General features: G+C 40.9%; 1 protein-coding gene across 18 annotated transcripts in view; it reads right to left on the reverse strand.

Moving 5' to 3' along the window:
- The window catches only part of DAB1 (DAB adaptor protein 1), a 1,146,801-nt gene that overhangs the window by 270,770 nt on the left and 854,793 nt on the right, over positions 1-21,238 (reverse strand). For all 18 annotated transcript variants that reach the window (XM_086717103.1, XM_086717107.1, XM_086717108.1 and 15 more), the window contains one exon: positions 13,003-13,205. In XM_086717103.1, the coding sequence (XP_086573229.1) occupies positions 13,003-13,069 (67 nt within the window). In that variant the 5' untranslated portion in view covers positions 13,070-13,205. The remainder of the gene's footprint in view (positions 1-13,002; positions 13,206-21,238) is intronic.

Below are 21,238 nucleotides of genomic sequence, written 5' to 3' on the forward strand. Positions count from 1 at the left end.
CTAGGGATTTAAATCTAATGGGTAGACAATGTCTGTAATAACATAAGATCTTTCACAAAGCACCCATTGAACTAAAAAAAAGTAATGAATCGGCACTCCAAGAATCTTTATTTAATTGCACCACCTCTGGGAAGTCCTTGGATAGCTGGTTATCTCTGCTCTGGGATTTCAACTTACTGCAATGAACTATAATTATTTCTCAGTTGTCTGTCTTTCGTACAGATCTTAAGTTCCCTACGCTCAGACTTGTTTACAATCTTCTGTGGCCAACACTCTGCTTGGTTTTAGCAAACACCCAGAAAAGGAAAGAAGCAATGAAGGAAGGAAGGAGGGAAGGAGGAAAGAAAGGAAGGAACTCAACAATCATTACACAACCTCTAATAAAATTAATTTGTGTTGACAATTCTGGATTTGATTAGCATTTCTTGAACACCTACTGTGTGCTAAAGGCTGCAGTAAGGACCTTCACATATGCATTCACTCGTTTCTATTTCTACCATTTTGAACTCCAACCAGGAGGTTATTTACTAAAAGCCACTTTGGTCTACAAAGCACATAGACTTTGAAATCAAACCGTTCAGCTTTATATCCACACTCTGCTAGTTTCTAGCTTTGGACAGGCTAGTGAATCTCTAGGACTGTAGGTTTTCACATATGCATGTGAAAATACGGTGAGGTTAAATATTTAAAATGCCTGTCTTTTCCTCCTTATGGAAATGGTTTTATTTCCCACAAACGTATATTGCCAAACTCCTACTGTTTAATCATAGCGTTTAGCCTGACCAAAAGCCATTGGGTACTTGGCTAAGATAGCAAGAACAAGTCTTGCAGAGCCTCATGAAGCAAGGGCTAAAAGCGACCTCAGTGAGTTGCACATTTCCCACCTGCTATCAAGCATCAAGCCACCTTTTATAAGCCCGACCGGATTTAGCACTCATGGCTATCCATCACGGCTTCAGTCCAACGTCCAATGTCTTTAGCACATGCTTCCATATCGCTGTTAATAAGGGATACGGGGATGATCATTTTCCCAATGATAGGGGTCCTGATCCTTTTTAGGATCACATAATAAGAACATTTTTCATTGTGGGAGATAATTCCCCTTCCCGTGCACATTTGTCAAAGGCAGTTTCCAACAGTCCCGTACATCATCCTGAAATACATGATAAGATTCAGGTCTGCTATTCATCATCTGCTGGGCTTCTTCCAATGCGAGTTCCTGCATGGCTTTTCTTGCCTCTGGTTTAACAATCGGAATGCAAGTTCTCCCTAGAGCAGCACCGCCAGGCAGGGGAATTGAAAAACTCAAGCGATGACAGCCCCCAATCTGAGGGAAGAGAATCTACAATGATGATATATAAATTCTTTATAAAAGTAAATTGCAAATATTGCTGCCACTTTACAACAGGACAGAGACCCCCAGGAATTGAGCTTTCACTGAAGTTTTATTTGATGGCCACTGCTGGAAAACAGCATAGTACAGCAGAAAGATCCCATGCTTTGGATCCTTTAGAAGCTAAGTTTAAAAATTCCTGTTCTTCCATGCACAAGACAGGTGACCTTGAACATATTTTGAGCTTCCATGAGTATGTTTCCTCATCTGCAAAATGGGGGTATTACCAACCTCACAGATTCTCATATGCTCATTGTGTTCTCTGCCTGCATTTAGTAGTTGTGCAATTAATGTCATTTCCCATTTTTGGCACTGACAACTCTTCAATAAATTCTCCCTGTCCCAGCTTTGAGAGGATATAATGATCCCCAAGACACAGTCCCGGCCATCAAGTCTCTGCTTAAAATACAACCTAGTGAGGAAGGGAGGTGTGTAAGTGCAATCCTACTTGATGCAAGAAAGACATAAAAGCTTTATCTGGATTAAAATTAAAAAAAAAAAAAAAACAAAACAGAATGTTGAGAATCATGGGGAAAGGAAGGCTTAATTCCATGGGAAGAAGAAAATGCTAAGAAAGAGCCTCATAGAAGCACCATCTGAGCTGGATCTTAGGATCAAGTAGGCCTTGGCAGCCAGCTAAGAGATTAGGGCGATTTTTTTCCAGGTTGAGAGAAGAGAAAGAGCCAGAGAAAACCCATGCATGTTCAGGGAGAGCCAAGCAGGTCAACGCGCTCAGAAGGTGCCAGGTACATAGAAGGTGCATGTGATACTTGCTAAATGGATGAGTTAGGCAGAACTGCAGGGCTGTTGAGAGCATAGGTTCTAGAGTGGTGGCATTGACTTTGTTTTAGTTCTTTAATTTCTACTTCCTCATCAGTAAACATGGGATTTAAAAAAAAAAAAAAAAAAGAGCTTCCTCAAAGGGTTGTCCAAGAGAAAACACATGTAAAGGTTTAAATACACTACCTGACATTTATAATTGCTGATAAACAGTAGCTACCCTCATCACCAGCATTCTCATGATGATTTCTGATATGGGAATGCCCACTGGGAGGTGAACTGGGCCAATGGTGATACTCATCGTTTCAGGGCATTTGCAAAACTGGACTGCTTGTTCCAAACTATGATCTAGAAATGCATTTTGATGTATTCACAGTTCAAAATCCTCATCTTTACCTTTTTATATCTGGAAAACATAGAATAACTGGCACCCTCTTTAGAAGGGAAATGTTTCCCCATCAATCATGTGGAACCCTTGTATATGGCAACCTCCCCCCTGCCAGAGAAGAGGTGTGAACACCCAGAGTTTCCTCTGCCTTTCCAACTCCCTTTCTATCTCTACCATCTGCCATGATTCCTTCCTCCTGCTGTGGCCATTTCAACCTAACAGTGCTTCTGCTGGAATCTGTAGGAAGATGTCTTTCAGTGTGAGCATTACTTGGTATTTGGTAAGAAGACACACAATTCAGTAGGGAGCTTCTTAGTCCAGTGGTAAGCACGTGGGCAGGCTCTGAGATCAGAGAGATCTAGATATAAACGGATTCCTTTATTTCCAAGTTTCATGGACTTCAGGCAAGCTATTTGTCTGAGCCTTAGTCGACTCTCCTATAAAATGGGAACACTTGTCTAAAGGTGGTTTTCGAGCTTAAATGAGCCAACATTTCACCTCCACCACATCCTCTCTTTTGCCTTTTTTCTACGTGTGCTCTTTTGATGGACTATGCAGAATCACTCGGTCTTACAACACATGCACTCTGACCATCCTAGACACTTTGTCTCAATAGGAAAGGGTGCTGATATCCCAACACACATAGGAACACTGTCTGCTCATTCAGCAAATCATAGTGGATAATAAAACCTCTTGCTCTGGGGCATTTGCTGATTATCTGCAAAGATAAAGACTTCCAACCCTACAAAGGTGTGTACCCTTACCTGACTCACAGGACTTGGAGGAATAAGAGCTTTGTTCTTCTAAACATCAAAATTCAAGCCCAGCCACTGCCACAGGCAGCACACTGAGCTTAATGAAGCAGTGGCATGAACTAATATGGCAAATCTTATAGCTTTACTACCAATATGGCCCACATCACGCTAAATTACGGCACCAGATGTGATTGGACACACATCACAAAAGAAGAAGCAGTTCACAGAATGGTAGGAATTTTCAAAGCCACATAATAAGAATCTCAAGAGCCAGCATTTAGGGGAGATGTTTGTGTTTTGTAATTTTCTTTCTCCTTGTGCAAATCATTCTCTCCCACACTTTATGATAGTCAATTCAACAAACACTTATTGAGTACTTATCATGTTTTGAGGGCTGTGCTAGGAATTCGTGGCTAATGGCAGAGACAGAAAAATAAGCCAAAAATTATAAAGGAAACATGGCAAGTGTCATGTTTCGAATGAGGATAGGGTACTATGGAACCCCCTCACAAATCCAGCTAAATGAGGCTTTCTTAGTCATGAATTCATTCATTCACTCACTTATTCATTCAACCAACATTGTGGCATACCTACATCTTTCAACATTGTACTTAGTGGTAGAAATGAAGTAGGTAACAAGACAGACATGTTGCCATCACAGGACTCCCAGCCTAATGAGTGATACAGAAGACAAAGACAACTAAACATACACTATGGTGAACAAAATGAGACATTCGAGAGCACACAAAATAGTCATGACCCACAAGTGGGGGGCTGTGTGTATGGGTTACAACAGGTCACCGAGGCATTTCTGTAGACAAGAATATCTAACTTGAAACTAAAGGATAAGTGGAGTTCGCTCTGAAAAGAATAAAGGAAAATACATTATTTGGAGAAGAAACAGCATTTGCCAAATTCCAAATGTAAAAAAAAAAAAAAAATCACATGGTATGATCAGGGAACTGAAATTAATTCAGTCACACCACCGAATGGACTACCATTATGGAAGAGCACTGAGAGATGTGACCAGAAAGATAAGGAAGGGTCAGACCAGGCAAGGCCTCTTTTATGCTCCAAGGAGCGGGGGAGTAGGGGCTCTACCCTGAGGGCACTCAGAGCTGCTCACTGAGGGGTCTGAAGCAGAGGTGAGACCTGATCTCATCTTCACATTAGTGAGTGGTATCCATTAACAGCAGAGGTGGAAAATACTGAAAACCTAAATACCACTTAGGAGGGTGTGAGAACAATCTAGATGGCGGAGAGAAGTAGCCTGCACTGCACTTGGGAGAGGGGCAGCAAGGAGAGACAGAATGAATGGCTTTGGGAGGCATTCAGGAGGTTACAGGGGCTGATGGCAGTGACTAATTCAGAACGCTGTTTTGAAGCTCAAAACGTCAAGGATGATGGCTCAATGACGGTTGCTGGGTTTTGAAGGATGACTAGGAGCTGGCCAAGTGAAGAGACAGGGTGAGAAGGATGACCCTGGTAGAAGGAGCAGGAGACACAGACGTCACAGAAGAGAGTCCTGGGATCTAAGGCTCAGTGTGGCTCAGGGTGGGAGGAGGCAGAGTGACACAGCAGGAGACAGGGAGCAAACAGCAGTGGGCTTGTGTGGCGTGCTGTCCCCTGTGGTACTGGGGTACTCTGTGCTGCTGGGGTTACACAATACATTCAAGGAGGAAGGAGGTACGAAGAAGGGTTTGAAAAAAGCCTGACTTCTTAGAAGGGAACCAGTTAAAATGAGTCCCTGCACTAAGTCACCAATGAAACCTGAAATGAGTTTGTCTTCAGGGAATGACCACAATGAGTGATGTGTCCTGTAATAAATCCAAGGCCATGTGCTCAAAGAGAATACAGAAGTCTTTCCCCACCACACATCATACAACCTGACAGCCAGTCTTACACAAAGAACTGGACTTCTTGACCCAAAACGGTACTCCCTCCCACCCTCCCTCCCAACACCTCAGCCCAAGAGCTTTATGGATCAGCCTCAGAGAAATTGACATCATCTTTTAATTAAATCCTTGATTTTGAATTTCCAAAGCCCGCAAATCACAGGGTCAGTAGAGAACAATTAGCTCACCAAGATCCAAAACATTCTGCCAACACAGAATGGTGCCGCAAAGTTACATGATGTGGCTAATCTGTTTCCATGCCTTCCTCAACCAAAAAAAGAGTGTAGCCCCTGTCATTTTTTCAGATTCCTCAGCCCTCAGAAATGCTTTGGTGACCCGTTGCAACCCATACACACAGGGCACAGGGCACAGGGCACAGGGCAAACCCAAAGCACGCTTTCAGGGAAGACCTCACAGATATTAATATCCAACAGCCCTAGTACTTTCTAGCTTATGCAGACAAACCACCTGACTTAGGGCAAGTCTCCTGGCTTCCCTGAACATTATTTTCTCACGTGTTCCACGGGGTGATGTAAGATTTGGGTTCATTAGGGGCAATTTATCTACAATGGCTAGCACGCAGGAAGCACACAATAAATGATATCTATTAATAAATGTTTGTGGCTTAACAACATGCTCCATTCTCCTTTGTATTTCCTGTTGACTTCTCTGTTATTATTGAAGCCAGCATTCATTTGAAGATGGTCCAATTCCTTTTTCTCAGGGATTCCCCCACGAGCCTCTGGAGAAGAGGGCACCTTCTACTTTTCTTTATGTTCTAGAGCACTAGGAGAAGTGCTGCCTCTTGGGGCTGGCGGCAGAACTGGGGGGGCTGGGAGGAAAGGGAAAGTTTCCTGTTCCTCAGTCTATGCACAGAGAATTGTGGCAGGCAGGGGCTGCAAATCATTCACTTGTGTAATCCTCATTGCAACACTTCAAGATAGGCATCATTATCCCCATTTTATAGAAGAAGTTGAGGCTCAGAAAGATAAATAGCTAGAAGCACCTGGGTGGCTCAGTCAATTAAGCATCCGACTTCAGCTCAGGTCATGATCTCCTGGTCCACGGGTTCAAGCCCGGCATCAGGCTCTGTGCTAATAGTGTGAAGCCTGGAGCCTGCTTCAGATTCTAGGTCTTTCTCTCTGCCCCTCCCCTGCTAGCTCTTTCTCTCTCTCAAAAATAAATGAACATTAAAAAAAGAAAGAAAGAAAGGTAAAGTAGCTAGCCTGAGATACACAAGTCGAAACTGTGTGAAATCTTAAAATCAAACTTACTATCATCTAATTCTAAAGCATGACCTCTTCCAGGAGTCTTCAGTATAAAGAAGAGGGAACAAACATACCAAGAAGTTAGTCCTAAGAAGGTAAGTTGTCTGCAATCTGAGGAGCTGGAGGAACACCAGCCCGGGGACCCGTTCCTGGGTTCCAGCCCTGACTCTGCTCCTGAGCAACCAAGTGAAAGTCAGCAACTCCTTCTGATGAGAGCTCATCTGTGAGCAAGAGGTTCCGACTAGCCCCCAAATGCTAACTCCTAAAAACCTTTCATGTTCTTTTATTTCTAGAGAACTTTCTCATGTTTCAGTGTATAGAGACTTCTAGAATATTGTGGCCTTTGTGTTTATTAAGATGAAAATTCACTTGCTTTTGGTAAGGAAAGGCATGAAAAGAGTTTAGTAAGAATTTTCTTAATTATGATGAACACACAGTATTTTACTTTTTTCTAAAATTTTTTTAACGTTTATTCATTTTTGAGAGACAGAGTATGAGCAGGGAAGGGGCAGAGAGAGAGGGAGACATAGAATCTGAAGCACGGTCCAGGCTCTGAGCTGTCAGCACAGAGCCCAACGCGGGGCTCAAACTCACAAACTGTGAGATCATGACCTGAGCCGAAGCTCAACCGACTGAGACACCCAGGTGCCCCGAGCACACAATATTTTAAATAACAAATAGAAATTCGGGGTAAAAACAGAACATACATTTTATGAATAGTTGTAGGCTGAGAATGAATACAAGTAGCCAAGTAGGGAAAAATATATCTTTTTAAGGAAGGATGAGACCTCTAAAAACCAGAAGGACCTTCTTGAGGTAGAAGTTCTTTGACTACAGGAACCAGCTGCAGTCAGTCTACTTTCCAGATATTTCTCTCTCCTCACAGAACACAGCACAGGCAGGGTTCACAGCTGGAGCTGGATAAATACTTGTGGACAAAAACCCTAATTAATTAATTACTGCTTCGTCTAGGTTTCAGACTTGGTCGAGCATATATAATTTCACATCCGTTTGGTGCCTGAAGAAACAGAAGCTGGAAAAGTGGAAGTGCCCTGAGGCAGTGGAAGGACCTAGAGCAGCAGGCCTGAGGTGCAAGCCCAGGCCCAGTGTCCTGACAGACTGCGGGCAGCTTTGCCACAGGACAAGAGCAGCAGGCAGAGGCGATGAAACAGCAGCTCTGCACCACAGGCTTGATCAAGAGAATTTTTTAAAAAATTAAGTCCTCGGGGCGCCTGGGTGGCTCAGTCGGTTGAGCGTCTGACTTTGGCTCAGGTCATAATCTCGCAGTCTGTGAGTTCAAGCCCCGCATCAGGCTCTGTGCTGACAGCTCAGAGCCTAGAACCTGCTTCAGATTCTGTGTCTCTGTCTCTCTCTGCCCCTCCCCCGCTCATACCCTGTGTTTCTCTCTCTCTCAAAAATAAATGAAACATTACAAAAAAAATTAAGTCCTAAGGATCCAATCAGATGATGGATATGATAGCACTTTATAAGCTCCTAATTGGTAAGCCAGGGTTAACAAGATATTTTCTGGAGGTAACTGCGTAGTTGAGGGATTAGACCCTGAGTATGGCATCACTGAAACCATTCCTTAACCAGAATTTTCTAAGAAACTTCCTGAGAGTTCACACTTAGGCACACAGCCATGGTTCAAACTCAGCTTGATGTGGCTCCAAAGCTAAGGTATCTGCCATAGGACAACCAACTTCTAGACTCCTCAGGGCTTTGATTGCTGTGGCCAAATCTTTCAAGGAGGAAATAAGGTAGCATTTTGTTGTTGTTGTTTTGTTAACTAATGGTCCTTGGATTTAACTCTCATATAAACATAAGGAAAGTGAATAAGTTTATTTCCACATGTTTCTAGAGGATCAGAAGACAGTGCTGAACTGTGACCTCAGAAGGAAGAGGGCAGAAAAGCTAACACTGACCAGGCAGCTGCTATGTTGCAGATCCCTAGCTGGACCTTAACCCATGATATCTCCCTCCCCCTTCAGATGACATGTATTACACACACACACACACACACACACACACACACACACACACACACACTCTTAAAAACAGGGTTCAAAGAGGCTAAATAATGGATCTCTGGTTACACAGTAGAGAAGGAAAAGAGTCAGAATTTAAAACCAGGTCAGGCTCCAAAGTTAGTGCTCTTCCTACCACACTAAGCTACCAGACAGCGCCCACTGAAAAACTCTAGGCAATGCCCCCAGAAACATCTTCATGTGCTCATCCTAGGACATATAACTTTACCACAGTCTTCTCCTGGGTGGCCTAATGCTGGGTTTACCCATAACAAGAAGTGTGTCAACCGTTCTCCCCTTTGATGGCAGGTAACGAACCTGAAAATATACATTCTCGTCCTTCATCAAATTCCACTCCTGGAACAGGCACCGTTTGACAAGCTGTATGTGTAGCGACACAATCCAATAAAAATGAAATGAAGAAAACAACTTCATTTCTTACTACTTTCAAGCTTTCCCTTATTTGAATTGTGAATACTCCAGTTACATCTCATACATGGCCTGTGCAGAAATGCATTTTATGGTGAAATGTGCCCCTTTGTGACTTGTATTGGAAACTATCTGACTTCATTTCAACAGCCTGGGTTAAAGAACCAGGGTGGTAGGTTTGTGAGAAATTCTAAAGGGCCTCTTAACTTTCTTTATGCCACTCTCCCTCATGATAGATAACCCACATGGTCAGGTATTCTTTTTTAGGAAATAAAATATCTGCCCCAGGAACCATCTAAATCTTGCCAAAGGGGGAAAACTCTTCTAGCCTGTAATATCATGTAATAATCTGAGTAATGTCAAATAACACACAAAAAAATAATGTGAAATAAGAAAGCAGGATACGAAATTGTATGAACAGTATGATCTCAAACACATATCCTGAAAAGGCAGTCCAGAAGGAATTAATTTAGAATGAGAACAGCAGTTATTTTTGATTAATGGTAATATTCATGCTTACTTTGTTTCTTTTAATTTTCAGTAATAAGCATATGCAGCTTTTAAAAAGTCAAATGAAATTACTAAAAAAAAAAAAAGAAAAACATACATTTTTCCAGAAAGAGGCTTAAATATTACTCAGTTTCCTTAGCAACAAAACTCATTGTATGAAATTATAAACTTTAAAATACCAGGCACAAAGATTGTTCAAGAAAAGAAAGTTATATGCCAATCATGCTGATGAATAGAGATATCAAAGTCCTAAGTTAAATATCAACAAATCAAATCCATATACAGAAAATAATACATCATGAACGAATAGTATTTACCTCAAAAAATGAAGATTAGAAAAATGCAACAGTAAAATCTACCACAATATAAATTATGAGGAAAAATATGTAAATCATTTAAATAAATTTAGAAAAGGCATATGATAAAATTCAACCTGCAAATTCAGGATTTATAAAAAAATACTTCCTAGACAACGATACATGAATGAAAATAAAAAAAATCTCTAGTAAGAATTTAAATATCACACTTACATGAAACTTTAAAGCATTTATATTAATTGAAGATCAAGTTAAGGATACCTACGATCACTAAATACTGGAATGACTGACCCAGCCAATGCAATAAGACAAGAAAAAGAATAATTACTTAAGGGTTAGAGAGGAAGACAGAAACCTACTTAAAAGGCTGTATGTTGCTTCCATGGAAAATCAAAGAGGAGTTGGAAGAATTAGTTAAAAAGTTTAGTAAACAGTATTATAATCAAGATTCAAGATCAATAAATAAACTGTTAATATTTCCTTTTCAAGTTCTACTTATTTTGATCCAGTCAGCAACATTTGCTTAATGGAATACTTAGTGTTCGACAGTGGAAACTGAAGAAGACAAAATAAATTAATCCTGTTACAGACACATTCTCTCTCTTTTTTAAATGTATGTACGTGCTTTCATGGTGCCTTGACTCAAATAAGTATATCAAGAATGCATATTGTTCACCACTGTTACATAACTACAAACAATTGTAAAATCTTACTTCAGGACAAATCAGCTATGTACTTTTTAAGATCCCCTTGTTCTAGAATGGGATAGGAGACAACAATATAATATAGATAATGAAGAGGATGAATATGAAGAAGAGGAAAATGAGGGGGAGAGAGTAGAAATGGGAGATGAGAAATAGAGAAAAGGGAAATGGAGAAAGATGACAGGGAAGAAAGGGGGCAAGAAGAAGTAAGGAGAGAAGGATAAAGGGGAAAGGGAAGGAACAAGAGAAAAGGAAGAGGAAAAAAAAAGTAAAGGTGATTTTTTGATCCTGTAATACACCAAGTACTATACTAAGTATTTAATTCACCTTATTTCAACCATTCTTCATAGTAAGCCTGTGAAGTCTGTAATATTCTATCTTTATTATAGGAGAGAAAACGGAGGCTCAAAGAGGTTAAGTAACATTCTAAGGTCATACAGTTAGGAAGTGGCACAGCTAGAATTTGAATCCAAGTCAGCCTGCCCAGACTCCATGGTATTGGCCACTCACTAGCAGATACTCCTTGCATATGTATCATGCTGATTTTAGAACCATGTAAGACATTAAGATGAGGAGGTTCTAAAAAGGTCACCTTCATGCTCCCATTCCAAATCTTCAACTGAGCCAATGTTCTGGAAACCTGAATCCTTTCTTTAGGATGCCCCTCGTTTTGCATGTTAAGATTAAGAATGAAAAGATATGCAGTAAGATACAATTCTTAATATATTAAGCATTCAAGAGCACAAGTTTCGTGGAAAGGTTAAATCTGAAGCAAAAATATAAGTATCAGTTTTCACTGAAAAAGCATTTGAATTCTAGTACGTATCATGGTCTGCAATATTCCCCCCACCCCCTTCCCGTGTAGCAGTTCTCCCAAGACCTGTTTTCTCACCCACTTGCTTTCCTCCTATTATTCTCAGCCCATGATGCATAAAGGTTTACATTAAGTTTTAGAAAATAAAATAGACTACTTCCAAAATATCTGTGTTTCAAGTAAACATCCAAAGCAAAATTTACAATCCTTCCTGAGGTTTTGGCTGTCCAGGAGCTGCACATGTATTACATTTATGTCCTGTGCTTCCTACAGAGTGTCAGACACGTGTCATCCCAAAACATGACCGGGCCGGCACAGCAGTGTCTCAAAACAAATCACTGCCTATACAAAGCAACTAAGTGCATCCCGGTTGGCAAGTCCGTATTGACAGATTTCAACACCTGAAAGAGAACTCTATTAATCCTCTTCCATGCAGCTCAGAAAATGGGGGAGAGAAAGAGCTGAAACCACAGGGAACAGGCATGCACACATGTGTACACACACACACACACACACACACACACACACACACACACACACACACAGCATGAAGTTGCTTACACCTAATTTAAACCAGGAGACAAACACACTGAAAGGCATGGTCATAAAGCCATAGGGCCAAATTCCCGGGAAAACCTGAAAAGTGATAGAATTACTTTATGATCAACCTGTGCGTGCCAGTCCTCATTAAAAGATATGTATGTGACTCCTCTGGGTCAAGCACTTTCTAAGTGTTGGAGTTAAAGGGTGAATGAGAGGCCCAGTTCTGAAGGAATATATAGTACAACTGAAAAAAACACAGGGCATTTTTAATAAAGTGAGATACTAACAAACTGTTATTGCAGGAAAAACAAAATAAACCAACCCCATGTGGGGAGTAAGGTAAGTACTAACCTGAAGAATAAGAGGGAACCAGTCTAGGAAAAATTGGGCAGCAACGTAAGTATTTCAGGCTGGATTAATCATCCAGTGGTTCTCCAAGTCTGGTCTCTAAAGCAACAGCATCAATTGCTGTTGGGGAACTTGTTATATATAAAGGCTTGGGCCCTACCTTAAACCTATTGAACCAAAAGCTCTGGGGATGAGACTGAGCAATCTGTGGTGTTTTTTTTTTTTTTTTTAATTTTTTTTTTCAACGTTTATTTATTTTTGGGACAGAGAGAGACAGAGCATGAACGGGGGAGGGGCAGAGAGAGAGGGAGACACAGAATCGGAAACAGGCTCCAGGCTCTGAGCCATCAGCCCAGAGCCCGACGCGGGGCTCGAACTCCCGGACCGCGAGATCGTGACCTGGCTGAAGTTGGACGCTTAACCGACTGCGCCACCCAGGCGCCCCGAGCAATCTGTGTTTTAACGAGCCTCCCAGGTGATTCTGGTGCTGCTAGAATTTGAGAACTTTGCAACAGTGAACTACAGTAGACACAATGCTTGGAGGGTAAACACGGTTGGATAGGGGGCAGGGCACTAGGCAGAGATGTTGCTGGAAGGATGGAGAGAAGGGATATCAAAAAGGTCTTTATATGTTACGAACATAATTTTGGGACTTTACCCAAGCAACAGGGGAAAGCCATTAAATATTATACTACAAGTACGGAAAACAGCAAATTAAGTTGGCAACCATTAAAAACCATATGCCATCATGAATACAGTACTGTACATCATTCCAGAGACAAGGCACTGCACAGATCAACAGCCAGTTAGAAAGGAACAAATCAACCCTACCTTTCTTTCTGGAGTCTTTCTTGGCGCTGGTTTTCACAGCTACTTGAAGTTCTGTCTCAGTTGACATCCTACTAAATCCTTAGTCCACTTCACACAGATCCCGGGCCTCGGCCAGGCTCATGGAGGATTCCTCTCCAAGAGAACGACTCCTCCCTTCAGAAACAATGCCCCGAGCTGCACATTTCATTCACTCCTTCCGCGTGCTACAAATCAAGGAAGAGGACGTTCAGATTCATCACCCTTTTGAGGTTAAACAAAAATTAGTGGGAAGAGGGGAAATGAACAGTCAGATATACAAAAACAGGAAAATCGTGGTCTCCCTGTGCAAACTGCGCACACAATTTCATCAAGTCTTTGGCGGGGTATGGAGCGAAGGGAATGAGAGGTCTATCTGAAAAACTGTCTCTCAAACTAGATACCTAACTCAAAATAGATCTTTTAAAACTGGATTTTCAAGAAGGACAAAACCCAACTTCTTGTTTTCCATGTTTCTTGCTTTCAAGCACTAGATGCCACCCAGAAAATACAGCAAAGGCACATTTCCTGAGCAACCCCGGGGAGACATTTCCAACAACAGGGCACCCATCCATCAGCCAAGCTTGATCAGAGCCTTGGCAGCTAAAGCAGATCATAGGGAAGTGACCTGTGGTCTGTCCCTCACTGCCAGGCATCAGAGGGGACATGGAGTTGACATACAATTGGGCTCCAAGGGTAAGGTGACAAATGGGGCCGAGAAACTTTCCAGCAAGCCAATTTTTATGTCAGCTTTTTCCTGGGCTATAAGAGCAGACAAGCATTTAATGTGAGGAGAAAAAGAAAAGAATCAGGCAGCCACACAGTCCCTTCATTCTTTCTTTAATAAATATGCATTGCACACTACTAGGTACTATTAAGTCCCGACACTGTGCTGGGAAGAGATAATAATGATAATAATGATAATACAACCACTTCAATTACAGCTAGTATTTACTATGCACTTACTATACACTATGCCCCTAGCTACTGCTTCACATACATTATCTCATTTGATTTCATTTAAATTGAATGAATGTATTTCCTGTGTCAAGTCAACAGTCTTTCCCGGTGACTATCTATCGGATAGTTATATGTGAGAGTTCAGTTGAAAATAAACATTTCACTAGTTATCCATTTTTAAAGAAAATTAAGATAAAGCTACTAGAAATGGATCTTTAAACCGTGCAGCCAATCCTTAGCTCATCCCACTTAGCTAGAATGCTTGAATCCAGAAAGGCTGACCTGAATGCCAGTTTCCGTTCAAAAAGAGTAGTAAAATGAACCTCTTAGTCATGACAACTGAAGATGGCTTAACTAGAAGATCTAATATAAAAGTCACATAAAATATGGTACGGTTTATGTCCTCTAGATTCATCCATGTTGTTACAAATTGCAAGAAATGATTATGCTATGTGAAGTAAGTCAGAGAAATACAAATACCATACGATTTCACTGATATCTGGGATTCAACAAAATAAACGAAGGAGAGACAAATACACTTTTATATACAGAGAATAAACTCGGGGTTGCCAGAGGGGAGGGGGATGGGGATGGGTAAAATCAGTAAAGAGGATTAAGAACACACTTCTCGTGATGAGCACTGAGTAATGCATAGAGATTGAATCATTATATTGTGCACCTGAAGCTAATAGAACACTGTGTGTTAATTATACCTGGATGAAAAAAAAAAAAAAACAACAATGAAATAAGTAAAATTAGAGTAAGGCTCGATAATGGGGAAATTCCCACCTTATCCAAAGACACTTGGTTTGTTTATTTGTTAACAACCTATCTACTTAAAAAAACAAACAAAAAAAAAACATTGGCCCTGACTGAAAGGAGTCTGAGGTACAGGATACAAAGCCACAACCAAGGAAAATGGAAAACTGTCTTCCTAGAATGGGGTCCATAAAATCATACACAGAAAATGAGAACCTTTCCTGCTACCTTTGTGCCATCTATGTGGACCACACCACTAGCCCTCACGCCCTTTCTTACCTCTCTCCCAACAAAAGACAATGCTCCAAGGGAGCTGACAGAGCCACACACCTTCATCACTCATGGACATAATTCATTTTATTAATAATACTTATCATTTCACTGCAATAATATCTACTAAGAACGTACCATGGGCCAAGTGCAAATGCTGGCTCATTCGCGTCACAAGACATCAACTGTGCAACCACACTGGCTAAGAGTACAGATTATTTCTGTCCTCAAAGATACTCAGAGGAGCAGAGATGTTAGTCACGTAAGGGACTGTAATACATACAACCAGAACTAAAACAAATACCAGGTGTACTGGAGAACAAAGGGGCAAGCATTCACCTTTTCTTGGAAGAGTCAATGAGACCTCTCAGAGGAGGAGCCCTATACTGTGCTGTCTTGAAGAATAATTCTTATATCAAGTGGATAACAAGAGGAAGGACCAAGGGGCACTCAATAAATACATGTATAAAAAATAAATGAATGGTAGTTTCAGGCAAAAGGACCAGCTGTGCGAAGTCAAGGAGACTTGAAATCAACAGCCTAACTGACAAAAGGAGACATAAGTCTAGTAGGGAGGCAACGTACTTTCACATCTTCCCAATTTTTCCTTATGCTGTTACTTTTCTAGGGACTCTTTCTTCTCGAGTCTGCCTTGACATTCTATTGACCCCTCAAGGTTCAGTTCAAAGAAGTATCTTAGGCAGAAAGGTTTTCCAATCTCTCGATTACATAGAATCTCTCCCTACTTATATTATGATCTGCTTTTTGGCAAGCTGCATAGTTTCAGCCACTTACAATCAAGGTCATATTGAGGAAGTTACCAACCCTTCTTGGCCTCAGTTTCTATATGTGTACAATGGGGGTAACAGTGTCAACTTCATGGAGTGGCTGCGGAAATTAAGTGTGAACACACACATCACATGTTTGGAAGAGGGTCTGCCACATCTCCTGGAAAACATATAGTAAATGTGAGGCACTAATAATTTCCTGGGTTAACTGCTCAAGGTCATATGGGGGTATGTGACTACAAGTCCATACTATTATCCTCCCTTGATAGAATAAGAAACTAAGGCAGGTTAAGTCTGCTCTGTAAAGACACTGCAGGGAGAGATAGAATCTATCTCTTGTCCGTCGTGCTTGTTTTGCACACGGTAGGTATCGAACACATAAATAATAAAAGGAGCTGAAATATATAGAATTTACACAATTCCAAGAGATACGTCCATCGTGCTTGCTTTGCACCCAGTAGGTATCGAACACATAAATAATAAAAGGAGCTGAAATATATAGAATTTACACAATTCCAAGAGATACGTGCATCGTGCTTGCTTTGCACCCAGTAGGTATCGAACACATAAATAATAAAAGGAGCTGAAATATATAGAATTTACACAATTCCAAGAGATACGTCCATCGTGCTTGCTTTGCACCCAGTAGGTATCGAACACATAAATAATAAAAGGAGCTGAAATATATAGATTTTACACAATTCCAACCACTCTTAAAAGTCTGTATATAAAACTGGTTAGGAACTGGGCCATTCTTTCCCCTTCAACTTTGTATAAAAAGCACAATATAGCACCTCTCCCTATTCTGTGGGTACTTCCAGCACCGCTTGTTCGACAAAACTGTGACTGTGTTCAAGTGTTATAAAGCATTACTTGTGGATTTCTGAAGTACATCCCGTTATCAATAATGAAAGGAAACCAACATCATTTCAAATAAAAACTTAAATACGGAAGCTGCAGCACGGAGAGCCCATACCATGGCCCAGACTCTGGCATCCCCTTTAATTTTCCAAAAGCCAGAGGTTTGGAATATGCTGTGAAGTAACTCCAAATTATTTAGGAAATTCATTTCTTTGTAATTAAGGAGATTAAAGTCCCCCAGGGCCAGAAACCACGTGACAACTCAAATCATTTTCCCCCAGTAAAAGCGGAGGGACCCTATCAGTTAAATTCAGGCTCGCCTAGAATTTTGAAATGCTTCAATAATGTTTCTTTGCTCCACACAATCTGCAGTAATTTAATATTCCTGAAGTGTGTCAGGTTTTTTATAATGAGCTCTTCAAATCTAAATGTGAATTATGTAACATTCCACTACAGACGTTCCGTCTAGTGAACTGCTTCTAAATGTAAAATTCCATGTTCATTGGTGGGGGTGGGGGGGGTGGGGTGGGTTGCAGTTTGGGGAGGCACGAAAACACCAAACCACGAAGCAGAGAAAACAGAAAGGCCTTTAAAAAACAAAAAAACACAAAACATACACAATCAAGCACAAAGGCAACACAGTAAAACACCTACCATAACACAAATTTGTGCTTTCTCTCCCCCCACCCACCCAGCTCATATGATCCTACAGCAGAATAGCTAACGTTTATGAGGGCCCACTATTTGCCAGTACTATGCTATGAACTTCCTTTACTGAATCTTTCAACCACTTGAAGAGTTAGATATTATTTTTTGAAGTTTTAATGTTTTATTTATTTTTTAGAGAGAGAGAGAGTAGGGGAAGGACAGAGAGAGAGAGAGAGAGAGACAGACAGACAGACAGACAGACAGACACAGAATCCGAAGCAGCCTCCAGGCTCTGAGCTGTCAGCACAGAGCCTGATGCAGGGCTCGAACTCACAAACCGTGAGATTGTGCCCTGAGCCAAAGTCGACACTTACCTGAGCTACCCAGGTGCCCCAAGAGTTAGATATTATTATTAATTTTCATTTAACAAATAAAGAAAAGCAGAAGCCAGTTTAGTAGCTTGTCCATGGTCACATGGCTATTAAGGGGCACAGCACAGGGCAGGGTATAAACTACTCTTTTTCTCCCTTCATTCAGAATACTCCTAGATGCCCATCAGCCGGTGAGAGGATGTAACAAAATGTGGAATATCCATACAAAGGAGTACTAGTTCAGCCATTTAAAGGAATGAGGTACTGATACATACTACAACACAGATGAACCTTGAAAATATCATGCCAAGTAAAAGAAAACACAAAAGTTCACATTGTTTGATTCCATTTATATGAACTATGCAAAATAGATACATCCAGAGATGGAAAGCGGATCTGTACTTGCCAAGCACTGAGGGAAGCAGGGAAAGAGAAGCACATGCTTCGTGGGTACAGGGTCTCCTTTGGGGGTGATAAGAAGGTTTTGGAACAAGATAGAGGTGGTGGCTGCACAACACCATAAATGTAATAAATACCACTGAATTGTACATGTTAAAATGTTTAATTTTATTTTATGTGAATTTCCCCCAAATCAAACAAGACCAAAACAAAATAACCTCCAAGCCAGGTCCCACAACCAGATGGAAGCCTTTGTGATATGCTAAGAACCCTGCAAATTTCAGTCTATAAGGATAACCCAGGGGCGCCTGGGTGGCTCAGTCAGTTAGGCGTCTGACTTTTGATCTCAGCTCAGGTCACGATCTCACAGTGTGTGAGATCAAGCCCCGAGTCGGGTTCTATGCTGACACTGGGGAGAGTGCTTGGGATTCTTGCTCTCTGCCCATCCCCTGCTTGCACCCTCTCTCTCTCAAAATAAATAAATAAACATTAAAAACAAAGATAAAAAAAAAAAAAAAAGGATATCCCGTAATTAAAACACAGATGAAGAGAGCCTTCCCAGAAGGCAGGTCTCTAGGTTCATGTGGCAGCAATCGCGGGGATTAAAAGCTGCCTGCCACTACCTGCACAGTGATTTTGTGACCTGGGCATTTTAATCAGCTTTATCCAAACTATAAAGCACCCAAAACAGGCCACTTATTAACAAGGTGCAAAAGTTTCCATTGGGACAGATGAGGAGACTGTTTCCTCATCAGTAAAATGGAAAGACCATCACCAAGTATGTAACATGTGGAAGATCAATGAGCAGTCAGGGCAGTAGGTGGGAAGATCTGGGCAGTCAGGAAAAGAGACATAAATCTGCTTGTCTTCACATAAAGAAACACAGGACCAACAAGGCAGAGCACAGCGACATTGTTTTGTTACGTGGGGAAATCGGGTGGTGACGAGGTGACTGGGTAGAAAGTTATGGCAGAGGGTGATACCTCTCAGAGTACAGCTTTCTGCATAATCTCCCCATTTGGAAGCTATCGTTCTACATACCTGAAAAAATAAATGAACAGGCGTGAGAAGTAGGGGGAAGGCTACAACTGGAAGTGGATTGAGACAAATTAATCCAACTGTATCTCACATGAACATCACAAACACAGTCGCTGAAGGGGTGAGAGGAAGAACTAATCCAAATAATTTATGAACACAGAATCTGACGGTTTACATTCAGTCTTGGGCAGGAGTGTAGCAGGAGGAGCTTCAAAAAAAAACCCCAAAGTAGCCTTTTTGTTGTTGTTGTTGTTAGTGTTCTGGGCCAAGCAATTGCAAAACTATTTTAGATGTATTACAGGATTGGACAAAGGGAGAAAGGCTTAGATGTTCTTGGGAGCCAAGTTCTCGCTATAAAAGAGAAGCCATTAAATTATGGAAAGGGGGAAGCCAGGAAAGAATACTGTAGGGATAGACTGGAAATTGGTGATTTCCAGCAAACTCATGATTTATAAAATATACATGCATCTGTATATGTATGTACGCATACATGCATTTATATAAATATATCTCCTAGCTCTATCCACTGAATGGGCCTAGAAGCAAAGAGACCCAAGTGACAATGTGGTACGTAATACCTAGATGTTGGTTTTTTACTACCATTCTCCACTAAAAAGACCCAGGGATTCTTAGAGAAATGGGTGATGGCAGAGCTAGGGCAGGACAGGTGTAAGATGAGCCTGAAATATCTTGTTATTCTATCAAGTAAGGAAGGGCTCAAGAAAAACACAAACAATGGGTTTATGTCACGAGGATACAGAAGCCATCTTGGAGGTGCGATCATCGGCCTAATCTGGAATAATTTTAACACCAATGTAATTTAAGGATGGTAATAAATAATACACCACTGGAAAAAAAAAAAAAAACACTCCATGAATCCATAGTGAAAACAGATAAAAGGAAGAAGGAAAGGCTGTCTTGCTTACAGAAGAACAGGTACTGCCTGGGATATACAGAGGGAGTGTGGAGCATAAAATGAACATTTTGCAACCATCAGAATAAATCTTAGTTAGGCAAGAATCATCCATAAATGCTAAATCCAGGGAAACTTTTGATGAGAAAACATTTGCACGTCTTCAAGCATCTTCCCACCTACTGCTTATACTTGTGTGACTGATGATACAATGAGAAATTGAACAACACCTCAATTAGGTTATTAACATTAACATTAACAAACAGGGGCAGATGGAGATCATGTAATGCCCTCACTAGAATACATCACTACCATGTCGTATTCTGGCCAGGAATCCAATCAGATCATGTATTTAAAAATGAAGGGGGGAGGAGACTGTATCCTTCAAAAATATAGTAATAAAAGACAAAGAGAAGCTGGGGAAATATTTTATTTTATTTTATTTTTTTACATTTATTTATTTTGAGAGACAGAGAAACAGAGCACATGTGGGGAGGGACAGAGAGAAGGGAGACAGAGTCCAAAGCTTGCTCCAGGCTCTGAGCTGTCAACAGAGAGCCCGATGCGGGGCTCAAACGCACAAACCGTGAGATCATGACCTGAGCCAAAAGTCGGACGCTTAACCAACTGAGCCACCCAGGCGCCCCGGGAAATATTTTAAAAGAAACTAAACAGATACAACAACTAAATGTAACACCTGCATAGGATCCTGTACTAGAGCGAAAAGAAATATTACAAAAGGGATTACTAGATCAACAGACACGTTTGAATATAAATGACATATTAAGTAAAAATAGTGTATCAATGTTATATTTATTCAATTTGATAATTTTACTATGGATATGTAAGGGAGTATCTGAATTCTTAGGAAAAAGGGCTAAGATATGTGTACCTTGCCTTCAAATGATTCAGGAAAAAAATCACATACATGTATGTATGTACATATGAGCATATGTGTGTGTATGTGTGTATCCATACACATAGAGAATACACAAATAATAAAACCAATGGGATAAAATATTAGCAGTAAGTGAATCTAAGCAAAGGGTATAGGACAGTTTTTATGTATTTTTTATACCTTTTCCTGTCATTTTGAGATTATTCCTAATTTAAAAAAATTCTAAAAAACCAGCTCAGACCCTGGCCCATAAAGGTGTGCAACAAAGCCAGTTCTGGCCTCTCTTTTAAGTTCAAACGCACTCCAGCTCCCTAGA

The sequence above is a fragment of the Puma concolor genome, chromosome C1 (genome assembly GCF_028749965.1).
Source record: "Puma concolor isolate L17-30 chromosome C1, mPumCon1.1.hap2, whole genome shotgun sequence".
Lineage (NCBI taxonomy): Eukaryota > Metazoa > Chordata > Mammalia > Carnivora > Felidae > Puma > Puma concolor.